Source organism: Punica granatum, chromosome 7 (genome assembly GCF_007655135.1).
Source record: "Punica granatum isolate Tunisia-2019 chromosome 7, ASM765513v2, whole genome shotgun sequence".
NCBI classification, from domain to species: domain Eukaryota; kingdom Viridiplantae; phylum Streptophyta; class Magnoliopsida; order Myrtales; family Lythraceae; genus Punica; species Punica granatum.
In genome coordinates, this window is record NC_045133.1 from 25,251,569 (window position 1) to 25,265,223 (window position 13,655).

General features: G+C 41.6%; 2 protein-coding genes across 3 annotated transcripts; both read right to left on the minus strand.

The window, feature by feature from the left end:
* Nucleotides 1-6,952: 6,952 nt before the first annotated feature.
* Nucleotides 6,953-8,621, minus strand: LOC116215140 (B3 domain-containing protein Os01g0723500-like). Its single transcript, XM_031550736.1, has 2 exons — nucleotides 8,358-8,621; nucleotides 6,953-7,863 (listed from the first exon to the last, which is right to left on the minus strand). The coding sequence occupies exons 1-2, from the start codon at nucleotides 8,487-8,489 to the stop codon at nucleotides 7,195-7,197; spliced, it is 801 nt and encodes a 266-aa protein (XP_031406596.1). The 5' UTR covers nucleotides 8,490-8,621; the 3' UTR covers nucleotides 6,953-7,194.
* Nucleotides 8,622-9,777: 1,156 nt separating this feature from the next.
* On the minus strand, nucleotides 9,778-13,655 carry LOC116214758 (AT-hook motif nuclear-localized protein 10-like). 2 transcript variants are annotated; one of them, XM_031550209.1, is made up of 6 exons: nucleotides 13,504-13,655; nucleotides 12,478-13,033; nucleotides 11,639-11,691; nucleotides 10,985-11,116; nucleotides 10,517-10,678; nucleotides 9,778-10,382 (listed from the first exon to the last, which is right to left on the minus strand). In XM_031550209.1, exons 2-6 carry the CDS (start codon nucleotides 12,995-12,997, stop codon nucleotides 10,125-10,127), a joined length of 1,125 nt encoding a protein of 374 aa, XP_031406069.1. In that variant the 5' UTR covers nucleotides 12,998-13,033; nucleotides 13,504-13,655; the 3' UTR covers nucleotides 9,778-10,124. The 2 variants fall into 2 exon arrangements, with proteins under 2 accessions (XP_031406069.1, XP_031406070.1); XM_031550210.1 differs by lacking the exon at nucleotides 13,504-13,655 and having other exon boundaries at nucleotides 12,478-13,431.

Consider the following 13,655-nt stretch of genomic DNA (forward strand, 5'->3'; position numbering starts at 1 on the left):
GCGGATGACAGCATAGGATTTCCGAATGATGGATTTCGAAAAAACGGTCTAATCGTGCTGTCCCTCCCGTGTCGTTACAGATGATTCATTTACATGATTTTATACTATTGGGAACGACTGCAAACACGATGAAATAGGGCAATGCTGCTTACTTGCCGACATGCAGAAACTGCTACGATGAGCAGTATGATAGGTACAACATGGTTTTAGTAACTCTCAGTGGGCTTAGTCCATGATGAGCATTGTAATGTTGATAGGTGCTCTCTTTCTATCGGTGGCAAAAGTAATTCACCGGAAAACCAAGAATTTGCGTGAGCTTTCGCATGAATGCAGAAAGAAGAATTCCAAGAGTAACAATACATATGTAAACTAGAGGCATCTTCATCAACATACTAAGCTAGACTTGGGACTATCCAATACGATTTAGAAAACTTACCATGGCCCGTCACTAACAAAAGGAACATACCGATTACTACAAGACGATCCTCCTCTGGATAACTTACAGGCACTGAACTAGCGGTCCCGCACGGATTTGTCAATAGTCTTTCCCAAGATGTCCTAATCTGTACTATTGATCTCCTCTGCTCTGCTCTGCCGCAGTTTATTTTTATTTTTTCTTTTCCTTTTTGTTTTTGTTTTTTAAATCCTTCTCCTTGTTTGGTATCTTTCCTGAACAAGGCATGCTTCCGAATCGGCACATTTCCAGAACCAAGCTAATCGTTCTGCCCAACAATGACTCATTCGCTTGGCTTGATAGGCAGAGCTCAAATGCATTGCGTCTTGGGCCTCCCCGGAGCAAATATGAACACGATGAAATCGAGCAGTGCTATGAACGAATGCCGACACGAAGAGATGCTGTGATAAACAATGCCTACCATTTCGAATTCCGAAAAGAACCTCAACCTGATTCAAGCAGCATGATATGTACCATATGCCGCAGTTGGGATTGAGCTAAAGGAGCTGTCCTTATCTGTACTACTGATCTCCTGATCTCCTCTGCGCACTTTTCCTTTTCTTTTCATTTTTGTTCTTTCAAAAAAAAAAATCAAAGAAAAAGAAATGCATTTGATGCCGAAAAAGAAATAAAAAAAAGCAGAAAGTTGCAGGGTCTACTCATCAACTTAGAGACGTGGTTGCTCGGCCGTGGGTCATATTAAAGATGGCTCCATTTGCCGATAGGATGCAAACTGCCTTAGCAACATGCTGGAGAAAGGACATCATATTAGAGTACATGTCCCGGTCCTGAGAAAAATGAAATAGAAAATATATAGGAGAGTATTCAGACGGATTTCTATGAAAGAATAGAAAGCATAAGATAAGCACTGAGCTAAGTGCGAATCGATCGTACAAGTTCTCGGCCGGACAAAAATCAAGCAGTCCAAAAAAATGCAGGAAGGGAAGGAAATGATTGAGGAAAGGGAAAGAACCTCTCCAGCTTTCACAGCGATTACATTATGGTGCGAGCCCGGTCCCTGATGAACCTGCAATAGGTGATATCCATCGACTTACCATTTTTTCACTCGATTCATCAATAGGTGATATCCATCAACTACCATCCTTTTCACTCGATTCATCTATCTATAATTAAAAAACAAAAGACGGTTCAACCACGAAAAAATTGGGTATCTCTATCAAAGTTATCCAGTATACCGATGATTCCTCAGAGGAGAGCTCCAATCCATAGTCAATTTTATGTTACAGGAGCATATGCATCCACAATTATTATTATGTTGTCCTATTCGCGCTTTCTGTCATTTATTAATATCCACCACCTCCATCTCAATCCATGTCAGAAGCCCAGACATTAGCACTGGAATAAGCTAAGGAAAAGTAAAAAAGAAAGAAATGAAAACTGACATATTCCTTCCCAAGTACTAAAAATATCCGAAAATAAAATCGCCCTAATATTCTCACAGTTCGACTCCAAATTCGGGTCCAGTCCCCACCTAGGACCCAGATGGGAATCGTGATGAACTTATGATCTTCGATCACCCAACAAATTTTCGATGATTTAAGGGGAAAAAACACAATTGCCGAGAGATTCAATCCGGTTGTTCTTGTGGCTAGAACCCGGGGGCTTCCCTCGGGACTTCTCCACTGAAGTAGGCGATGCTGCTGACCCGCTGTGAAATCCCGGATTTTCCAAGAAACAATATCGTTTGTTTTAACTTCAGTTTTCTTGATCAGTTTTCCAAGAAACAATATCTTTTGTTAAGAAACCGTAGTGCGAATGCACTAGCCCAAGATCGCACAACTAACGCCAGGGGAGATAAATTCGAGAATTAATAAACCGCTCAAAATATGATTATATGTGGAAGACACTTAACACGACTTGTGTATTATACGTTGTGAACACTCTATTTGCTCTTTACTCACGAGTATACATGAGAGACACTACTCGCTCCCACTCAGACTCCATGAGGACTCTCAACCCTTTAACATATTCCTAAACTCTATTTATAGGACACTAAAGAAACATCTAGACATCCTCTTGAAAGACCAGAACCTACATTAATTAGGACAACCTAGACAACCTACATTACTTCTCAGCAACAACATCCATCGAGAGCCTTCACCACTAATTATATGTCGATCACCCTAATAACTCTCTTAATTAAAAAATTACTTTACTAACTTCAACATGTTTCTTTTCGTTTGAATCGTATTGGATATGTTTGTGCAGTGATATTGATTGGAATTTTGATTTCAGTATGTTGTTTTAATTTGTTGTAATAAAATATGTCATATATATATGTGTGTGTGTGTGTTTTAGTGTTGCTTTGGTATTTATTGGGAGAGGTATAAATTGTATAAGGGCAAGTCAGTGTGATTACGGCCACTCTTGGCATTGTAATATTTTGATCTAAGGATAGAGTAATGTCCAGGTGGTTCCGTGGCATTTATTTTATAATTGGAGCTCATTATGTATTCAAATGAGATCTCGTCTGCTGGTCCTCGACTCGTTCCGTAAATACAGTTTGTTGAACATGGCAATCCCGGTCATCCATTGTTCTAGGTCCCCATGTAGAACTCACAGCAAGCAATGGCCCCGGCTGGTTTTAGTTCCACGGATCCTGCTCGGACAGATTTTCCTGCAGGATCTGATGGGTGCTGATTAATGCATTGAACCAAGTAACATTCGTCTTGCTTGTTTATTGTAATGCCAAAGCCAAGTGCAATCGTATTCTACTCACTACCCAGTTATTTGCAGACAGTGGACTTTAAGGTGAAGATGGTTAGCACACGCGAGAAGAGACTGCAGAAATGCTTGTTGAAGCTAAGACGTATGCGAATATTCGTTAAGATTTCATCGTAATCTTATTATTATTATTTTTTGCTCCGTAACAGGGAATAGAGAAGGTAGAGGTAGACCCAAACAACCAGAAGGTGACTGTGACTCAATATGTTCACAGGAACAAAGTGCTGAAGGCGATAAGGCGAGCAGGCATTTAAAAGCCAATTTCTGGTCCGCACAGAACAAACTTCTCGACGCTGATACCTCAGATTCAGCAGCTTCAGCTTCTTCTAGGAACATTACCGTTCTTTTTCTCTATCGTCTTTCGTTTCTAAAGATTTTGTTCTTGCCTTGTTTTTCTTCTGTTTCGATTGGGGTTAGTGGGTTACGACTAGGAAAAGGGAAAGGAACAATGTTCTGTTTGCTTATTGATATGATACACAACACAAGAAGAGTGATGTGGAAGTGTTCTATCAGACTTTTTCCAGCAATTGATGCTATGGTTCATGGGATGATAAAAAACACAAGCAATGTTAAGTTCACAGTTTCAATCATAGTCTAACACGAAAGGCTTGTTATCGAATTATGGGATTCACTCTGCCTAACAATATAGAGCCAAAGGACCTTACAGCAGAGATCATTTCCCGTCGAAGACTGAATTATCATATTTTTCTCTTACTGAGGCCCAAGATGAGCTTCGACTGCGAGAAAATGCGTTTGCAGTCTTCTGCATGCCCTGTTGTTACCACAATGAAAGTGGCTACCAAAACTGCGCTAATTGACATTGCCTCTACGGACCTTTCACCGAGTAAATTAGGTGCTAAGTGTAGATCCAGTCAGGAAGAACATCCAACAGCGAGTGAAAGCAGCAGTTAGACAGAGCAAGGAGCTCCATAACATACCAAACGCCTATAACTAAATTTGCTGCTTTAACATTGTTTGTTCGATCAATGACTTAGAGCCTACGATAAATCAGACGAGAAAAAAGATGAATTTCGATATAGATCCGTTACCCCGACAAAGACTGGTAATTAGTAAAACTCGATCTATGTAATCTCTACCCTATACCTGAAGCATTAAAATCATCAGCATCAATGAAGTTTTCATCATTCTACGTTCCAGTAGTTAGATAAAAAACTAAGAGCAACAGAAAATCCTTCTTAATTCTTTCACCAAGGTCTACCCCAGGTGGGAATGAAATCGGCTACTCAATTTCAATATGGGAAGGACTGGAAGAACTTCTGAATATGTGCATGTCTCTCTGATTCGTAGGCAAACATCTTCAGAGCCCATGAGCGCCAGCGGTTAAAGCGGCGATGCTTCAGTATTGGCTGCCCAGCCAATCCGAGGACTCACTGCTACCCCTGAAGGTCCCCCCACCCGGGCCTGAGGCAGGCTTCGATGGGCGAAGGAGGGTTCAACTTCTTTTGCTGCCTTTGGTTCCTTATGGCAACGAACATCATCAACTTCTGCATCAGAACTATCCACTACCACCTGCAACAGGTCGGGAAGCTCAATGTAACTGAGTAAATTCACGGGTTACACGAAAGTCTTAGTTTCTAGGGCCTCCAAGCAAATGCAGGAAGGAAATCAACTATTGATCCTCCTTTGCTTTAGAAATTAATGATGCAACAAAGGGATCGCGTAAGACGGTAACTGAACCTGAAGGAAAGGTGTTCCTTTTTTGAACCGTTTCACAGCTTCAGTCGCTCTGCTCAAACCTCGAGTTGTGCCCCACCTCGGAGCACCTCCACCACCTATATTAGCCATAGAGGAAATTTTTCATTCTGAAAACCTGATGGTTTAAAAAAATAATTATATTCATCAAAATCGAATCATCTACGCATTCTGAGATCTCTAACAACGTGTTACACTTGATATGGAGATTATTTAACATCAAATGAGGAAGATAGTGTTCTTTTTTCACTTCATGAACTTCCTTCATCCCCTTAACCATAATGTGCGACCATACTTTTTAACCCCAACTTGCCAAGTTTTCCCATTGTGGACCTTGAGAAGTACCCGGCTTGACAGATGACTCCCGTACTTGGCCATGAACATATTCTGGATGGACTGTATGGATAGAAAAGCCAGAATTTAGAGGCAGTAACATGTCCTAAGAGTCAGTCATAATGAATGATATCGTTGTTGCAAGTTTGAATCTTTTTACACTTTTCTGAAGAAACAAAAGAAAAGAGACTGAAAACAGAGGAACGAAGAAAAATCCAACAGCAACTTCGCCACTTAATCAAGATGATCAGATGCTAAAAGTAACGGGCTTCGTTGCACCCAGTAAGAGCAGAAAGAACTTAGAGGTACCTAAAGTACATCAAACAGAATATACTTGCTAAGAGTCAGTTGTAACAAACCATATTATCATTGCTAGTTCGATTATTTTTATTCTTTTCGGGAGAAAAATGAGGATGAGAAAACTCAAAACAGAGTAACAAAGAAGAACCCAACCATTATATTGCTGCTGAAATGGGATGATCAAATGCTAAAAGATAACCATTCTTCGGCAAATTCAGTCAGAGGCAGTAACATGTGCTAAAGTACATAAAACATAAAATATTCGCTAAAGAGTCAGTCATAACGAACCACATTATTGCCGCAAGTTCGAATCTTCTTATTCTTTTCGGGAGAAAAAGAGGAATAGTAAACTCAAAACAGAGCAATGAATCAGAGCCCAACAACTACTCTACCGCTAAACCAAAATGATCAGACGCTAAAAAGTAACCATCCTACAGCCCATTAAGTTGGAGCAAAAGAACACAGGGGGATACTCACAATCTTCCCGAGCTGAAGTATTTTGGGATTCATAACTCTACTGAAGTGCGGAGCCTCCAGGACGCCAGAGCTCCTCTGGGACCGAGACCGGGATTGCCTGCCTCTCCTGCTGCCATGGGAAGCCATGGAAGGCAAGTTCAAAACAAGCTCTTTGTCCCTCTCCCTCCGTCTCTCAAGAAATGGTCCCAATCATAAAGAGAGAAATAGAAAAAAGAGAGAGAGAGAGGTTGTTTTATAGCACAAGTTTTGGGGTGGAAATGGTGTACTTTGTCTCATGTGGACAGAGGGCAGTTGGGATTGAGCTCCAGAAGAATATCAGAGCTGCCGCAATTTCTTTTGCCTTTTGCTTTTTTCTATCTTTTATGTTTTATTTCTTGTTCTTTTCTTTTTTCTGCTGGGGAAGATCTTCATGATTGAAAGAAAAAAAAAACACTCTGCTCTTTTTTCTGAACATTATTATACAAACAGAGAGGATATGCAGAAGGGACCAAATGATCGACTCAGTTTCTCGTGAAAACTCTACGGTACCAGTGGTATAGAATTTGCCCTGTTCTTTTCCCCGCTTTTGTAATTTGTATGGGAATTTTAATACCGTGTCATTACTGATGGTTCAATTGCTGGCTCGATAGGCCTATGGCTCAATTGTAGAGCGTTTTGGGCTGACTGGGTCTCCCCAAAATGGATGACAACACGATGAAATCGAGCAATGCTGCTTGTTTGCTGACAACAAAAACTGCTGCTATTAGCAGTATTATATGCACCATGTGGCTCTAGAGGTTCTTGGTGGTTAGTCCATGGAGTGTTATTTTCTGTTTCTCTTGCTGGCAAAGGGAATTCATTAGAAAACTGGGAATTTGCAGGAAAACCGAGAATTTCTCGCGAGCTTTCACATGAATGCAGAACCAAGAATTCCAAGAGTAACGACACATAAGAACACGGGAGGCATATTCACCAACAAGAGTAAGCAAGACATCAATATCCATGATGATTAAGTACTAATCACAGACTCTCACCAACAAAGGGAACACTACTAATTACCAACCTGAAGACTATCCTCCTCCGGATAACTACCAGTCACATACAAATACGTCATAGTGTTATCAAAGATGTCCATTACCGAAACACAGGTTTTTGAACTTTCCTTCCACTATTGTTAGGAGTAAAGATCCATACTAGGAGAGGTATATGGCGTCTTCGGCTTTACTTCCACCGCATGCTTCAGAAGCCTGCAGGCTGGAGTTGCGTCCCATGGTTGGTTCGAGTGGGCTGCCTAGCCAATCTGAGGATCCACTGGAGTTCCCAGCCCCCAGTTCCAAGCTGCTAGCCCTAATGGTCCCACCACCATGGCCTGAGGCAAGCTTGGCTGCCTTTGGTTCCTTACTATAACCAACGCCATCAACTGCATCAGAACTGTCAACTTCCACCTGTAACTGATACTTCTTCCCTGAGTTGTCAGCCTTCACTTTGGAAGCCAAGGACTCTGATGGTTCATCACTTTCGTCGCAGGATTCCTCTTCAGTTGAATTTCCTATATCTATCACCGGAGATGGCCTTCTGGCCCTAGCCCTCTTGCCATGGGTCAATCTCAGGGGGTATTCAATCTCTATCCCGGTGTCGTCCAATATTACTACATCGAACATGGAGTTCCCCTCATACCTGAAGAATACGGAGTACCCCTCCCTCATCCTGTACTTTTTCATTAACTTCCTCCATCCAGTGCATAACCATAAACTGCCACCACGTCCTCGAAGCCCGACTTGCCAAATTTTCCCATAGACCTTGAGAAGTATCGGGCTTGACAGATTCCTCCCATACTCAGTCACAAACGTATCCGGGATGGACTAAAAGACACAAAGCAAGAAATCAGATACAGTAAATGTCCTAAAATATTATTGTTGCAAGTTCAAATCATTTTGTTCATTTCGGGATAAAATAATAAAAGAAACTGAAAAACAGAGCAATGAAGACGAATCCCACAACTACTTTGCCACTGAACCAAAATAATTAGACACTAAAAGCAATGGTCTTCGGCACATTTGGTCGGAGCAGAAAGGGTGTAGGTGTTATTCACAAGCTAGAAACCAGATGCAGCAGCATGTCCTAAAGAGTATTAAACAGAATACTAACTAAGGCTCAGTCGTAACGAATGACATTATTGTTGCAAGTTCGAACCTTTATGTTCTTTTCAGGATAGAACAAGAAAAGAATCTGAAAGCGGAGCATGGTGAAGAAGAATCCCACAACACAACTACTTTGCCACTAAACCAAGATGATCATCAGACCCCAAAAGCAATGATCGGAGCAGAAAGGATATAGATAGGGGATGGACACTCACAAGCTTCCCAAACTGAAGGATTTCTGGATTCAGAACTCTGCTGAAGTGCGGGGTCTCCAGGACACCAGAGCTCCTCGGGGACCAGGACTGGGACTGCGTGCCTCCCCTTCTGCCACGAGAAATAGGACCCATGGAAAGCAAGCAAGCTCAAAAACAAGCTCTTCCTCCCTCTCCCTCTATCTCTCAGTCATAAAGAGAGAAGAAACAAATGAGATTGTTCCAGAGCACAAGTCTGGCATGGAATTGCGCTGTTTCATATGAACACACAAGACAGGGCTAATGGAACTGTCCTAATCTGTACTATTGATGTCCTCTGCTCTGCCTCAGTTTATTTATTTATTTTCTTTTACTTTCTGTTCTTTTTTTTTTTTTGGAGAAAAATCTTTTCCTTTTTTGATATCTTTCCTGCAGGGGAACAACCTTCAAAAGCTAAAACAACTTTCATTAACTAAAAAAGGCAGTTCAGTTCAGAGCAGAGCAGTGGCAATAGAGTACCTGCTAATTAAACTAAACTAAGTCCTCCTATACTTGGTCAAGAAATTGTTCTTTCTCAATCGGAATCGATCCGTCCATTCCACAAAGCGACTTCGATGTCCATACCACCGTCAACGCATGGTTCATCTGGCAAGTTCAAGTGATGAGATTTCTCATTGAATGTCTCGAAAAGAACTTGCAATGGAGTTTCTACTCTATCCTTCATATTTCACCTCCCCTTAATATCCCCTTCTGAACCCATTTGACTCGTTTTTAACCTATGAAATAAGTTTGTCTTACTGTATAAGAGAAATTTCGACATATGCGTGATGTGATAACTGCACCCGTCGAATGGAATTTCAACATCACTGTATGTATGACATTACTTTTACAAAATATACCGTCTCATTAATTATTTGAAAGCGCACTCGATTATTTTCAATCCGAGTTGAAGCTATCAGGCAGAAAAATTATTGATTCTGCCAAATTTAAAATTGGAAATGTCACGATATCTGCGAGAATGCGAATTAATAAGATTATGTAAAATAATATCGGGTAAATCGGCACATTTCGGGAAACAATCTAATCAAACTTCGTTGTTTCATTATGATGATTCATTCGTGTGGCTTTATAGGCTGAGCTCAAGTGCAGAGCGCCTCAGGCTGGTTGGGTCTCCATGAACAAAATGCCCACAGAACAAATACGAACACAATGAACTCGAGCAATGCTGCTTGTCTTCTGACACGAACTGCCTACCATTCCGAATTCCGTAAAGGGTCTCTACCTGATTCAATGATTCCTGGTGAGCTTAGTCAATGAAATGTTTGTCTGTTTCTCTTGCTGGCAAAGGGAATTTACTGAAAAACTGAGAATTTCTCAATGAATTTATCAAGAAACCAAGAACTGCGCAAGCTTTTGTGTGGACGCAGGTTGAGGATTCCAAGAGTTAACAACACATAAAGAACACTAGAGGCATCATCATCAACAACATTAACAGTGAGCAAGACTTAAACCATCTGATTCGACTAAGAAAACTAACGACAGCTTTCACCAAAAGAAAACACTCCTAATTGCTAAACGACTTTCGTCCAGATGACTCACTGGCATGGCCATTGACAAAAGAGAGGGTACTAAACTCAACTGCCAGACTCAAAACACAGGACACTACTATGGGTCAGGTACTGACTTGTCATAGTTTTACCAAAAGGTCTAATTACCGAATTACAGGTTCCAAACTTTCCTACCAGTTAGGAACAGAGATCAGTGCTAGGAAAACAGTGTCGTATTTGCCATTTACTTCCATGGCATACTTGAGAGGCCTTGCAGACCAGCGCCGTGTCCCATGGTTTGCTCAAGCGGGCTGCCTGGCCCATCCGAGGATCCGCTGGCGGTCCCGTCAACCCACGCTGAGCTGCTACCCCCCATGGTCCCACCGCCAGGGCCTGAAGCAAGCTTTGATGGGGCAAAGAATGGTTCAGCTTGGTTTGGTGCCTTTTGTTCCTTACGACGACCACTACCACCACCTTCTGCATTGAAACTGCCCACTACCACCTGCGACAGATTCAGGAGCCCGATATAAGAAAATTCACGAGTTACACGAAATATGTAATTTCTTATGCCTCTTACGGATTATGCTTTAGACCTTTCTTCGAATTGAAAGAAGAACAGGAAGAGAGGAGCTAGACCTGAATAGGTGAAGCTGCCGTTAAAAGGCCTGCGACCCCACCACCTAAAACTTGGCCATCTGGGCCAGACAGAGATACACTCAAGCCACCAGTTCTGCTCCGCTGCCCTCCGACTTCTGATAGCAGAAAGGAGCCAGAAAGAGAGAGGATTTCGAACCGGCCCTGCAGAAGGTTCAGATAAGCATTCAGGAAAAACAGAGAGATATTCGGTCATGGAGCTTTCCACTTTCCTTTTCTTTAGAAAATCACAAAAAGGAAAAATTTTGTGTCAAATTTCACTACAGAAGATGCATCACTTGAAGGAATAAAAAATCGAAAATAAACAAAAAAGAAATGCATTTTACACATTTTCCACATAAGAAAATGAAAATAAACGGTCAGAAGAAACGACTACCGTGAATCATGTAAATTACAATTCCTTTTATTAGGAAGTTGAAAATTGCAGAGTCTACTAATCACAAGACAAACCTCATAAGTTACAGTACCGCCAGATGTGGCTGGTTGACGGAGGGTCACATTAGAGATGGCACCATTTGCTGATAAGATGCAAACTGCCTTGGAACCATGCTGGAGAAAGGACATTATTTTCGAGGACACGTCCTGAGAAAAATGAAATAAAAAAGAAAAAAATATAGGAGAGTATTCAACGGATTACAATTAAACAGAATGCATAAGATTAACGTTAACCTAATTGCGAATCTATCATACAAGTCAAAGAGATTTTTGGTTAATCAGCTGCATCGATTCCATTAAACACCCATAAGTTAAATTTTCAATATTGAGAAAAGTTGCAGATACATGAACAAAGAGAGGTACATCAGAACGAAGCGATACTTTACAGCCACTCTCCAAGTATAAATTGTAAGAATTGCTTGGACATACTGATACAAATCATACATAGTTGAAGCAGCCTGAATTGTACAAACGAAAATATTGCTCTTGCCAATTGGGGGGGGGGGAAGGTAAATTATATAAAAATGACAATAAATTTTGCTCATCAAGTCAGAATAACATTATGTCGAACAGATTCATTGGATAAAAAAGATTGTAGTTACCAGACAAAAATCAAGCAGTCGAAGAAAATGCAGGGAGGAAAGGAAATGAATGAGGAAAAGGAAGAACCTCTCCAGCTTTGACAGTGATGATATATGGTGTAAATCCAGTCCCTGATGAACCTGCAATTGGTGATAATGATATCCATCAACTTACTATTTTTTTTTTTCCCAAATTTCATCTTAAGAAAAACGAAAATAACTGGAATTTATCTATCAAAGTTTACCAAGGATAACGAAAATTCCTAAGGGGAGAACTCCGATTCAGAATCATTTTGGGAGGAGAAAAACACCAACAGATAATTGACTTTACGATTGTACGAGAGTAACATGAAAGAGTGACTCTCCAAATAACTTCCAGATGCAAGTCGCGTTCGAGATGCAGATGGACAACATAGAAACAGAGATCGAGAGAAATCCAACAGAAAATGGCAAAAGAGCAGTGCAGCAACCAAGGGCATAAGAGGGAATTCCAGACAAGAATCAGGCAAGAGTCCGACAGATACCAAGGGCAACAAATCATCCTCCACTTTTACGTTCACAGAGGCATCCACAAATTATGTTTCCTAATTCATGCTCTCTGTCATCTACTAATATCAATCCATGTCAGAAGCTCGAAGCTATGAAATAAGGAAAAGAATAAAGAAATCAAAACTGACAGATTCCCCCCAAGTACTAAAATATTCTAACAATTAAAAAGCACTTGTCGCATGAATTATCACAAGATCTCAACTTCTCAAACAGAGTCCTCCACGGACCTATAAATCGCTTTGGTGTCGATAAAATTCTCACAACTCGACTCCACATTTGGGTTTAGTCCCCACCTAAAACCCAGATAGTAATCATGATGAACTTAAGATCTTAAATCGCCCAACAAATTTTCGATGGTTCAAGGGAAAATGCAATTACCGAGAGCTTCCAACCGGCTCTTTTTGTTGCTAGAACCCGGGGGCCTCCCTCGGGACTTCTTCACTGAAGTAGGCGATGCTGCCGAACCACCAGAAGCACCGCCACCAGCACTAGCAGGAGGTGAAGGGAATCCTCCGGTAGAGGCTGCAACAGCACCAGCTGCTGCTGGAATGAGAGCCAACGACATCGAGCCGTCTGGCCCGTACTTCCTCGGGCGCCCCCTCTTCTTCTTCACCGGCTGCTGCTCAGCCCCAACTCCGCCACCACCGATGTTCACATTAATCCCTCCAGCTTCGCTCCCTGCCTCGGCCCCTCCTCCAGCGCCAACCCCATTCGGGGAGTGGTAGGACGGGGAGCTCGGTGTAATTGGCTTGTACACAGCTGTCCCGTCGCCGCTGAAAGCTAGCCGCATGTTATGTATCATCGGCTGTGAGGTCAGTGGGCCCTTCTGGAGACCCCCGACATTGTTGAAGGGCTCACCTCTGCTACTCGCCATCACTCCCCTCTCCGAACCCGACATTTCCGCCCCGCCGGCAGGCTAAATTTCCATGCAAACCTGCAAAATTTCCCCATCAAAGAACAGCAAAAGCTTCCTGACAATCCTCAAAGCTGAGATTTTTTCACCACTTCGACCACGAAAATTTGGATCTTCAACAGTACAGAGCTTAGTAAGGACCATAGCGAGAAAACGAAAAAAAAAAAATCGCTGCAGCAGCTCAACAGTTCCACTTCTGAAGTGAGACCCTTAAATCCTCAAAAGCCTGCTTTTTTCAGGCAGATCTCTGCAGTGAAAACCCTAATTACAGCAAAGCAACCATTTTTCCAAAATTTTGGGGAAGATCAGAGCCAAATTCAGCATTTCAGCTGAAAAATGTTGGAGAAATTAGAGCTGGACAGAACAAGAAACAATTTTTCGGAAAATACGAGATTATTTTCGGAAATTACAGTTTTAAAAACCTGGAAAATTCACCGGTAAATTGAAAATACAAGAAAAAACCACCGGAAAAAACCTGGAAATAAACTTACCGAAAAATAAAAAGCGAAAATATCGGAGGTGAGGAAATTTCAGGGAGCCAAAATTCTAGGGTTTGGAAACAGACACGCACAGCAGCTTCCAATTGCCCAAAAAACCTCTTCTTTTTTTTTTTCCCAAGCATATTGATATTTTCAGGAAATAT

What these genes read in the sequence shown, in the direction of transcription:
- LOC116215140 (XM_031550736.1), bottom strand. Translation starts at nt 8,489, where the DNA reads ATGGGTCCTATTTCTCGTGGCAGAAGGGGAGGCACGCAGTCCCAGTCC. An exon ending in TCCTTCAGTTTGGGAAGCTT is followed by an intron (nt 7,864 to 8,357) that starts GTGAGTGTCCAT and finishes TGTGTCTTTTAG; the next exon opens with TCCATCCCGGATACGTTTGT.
- LOC116214758 (XM_031550209.1), bottom strand. Translation starts at nt 12,997, where the DNA reads ATGTCGGGTTCGGAGAGGGGAGTGATGGCGAGTAGCAGAGGTGAGCCC. An exon ending in GCGGTACTGTAACTTATGAG is followed by an intron (nt 10,679 to 10,984) that starts GTTTGTCTTGTG and finishes AACCTTCTGCAG; the next exon opens with GGCCGGTTCGAAATCCTCTC. An exon ending in CGGCAGCTTCACCTATTCAG is followed by an intron (nt 10,383 to 10,516) that starts GTCTAGCTCCTC and finishes AATCTGTCGCAG; the next exon opens with GTGGTAGTGGGCAGTTTCAA.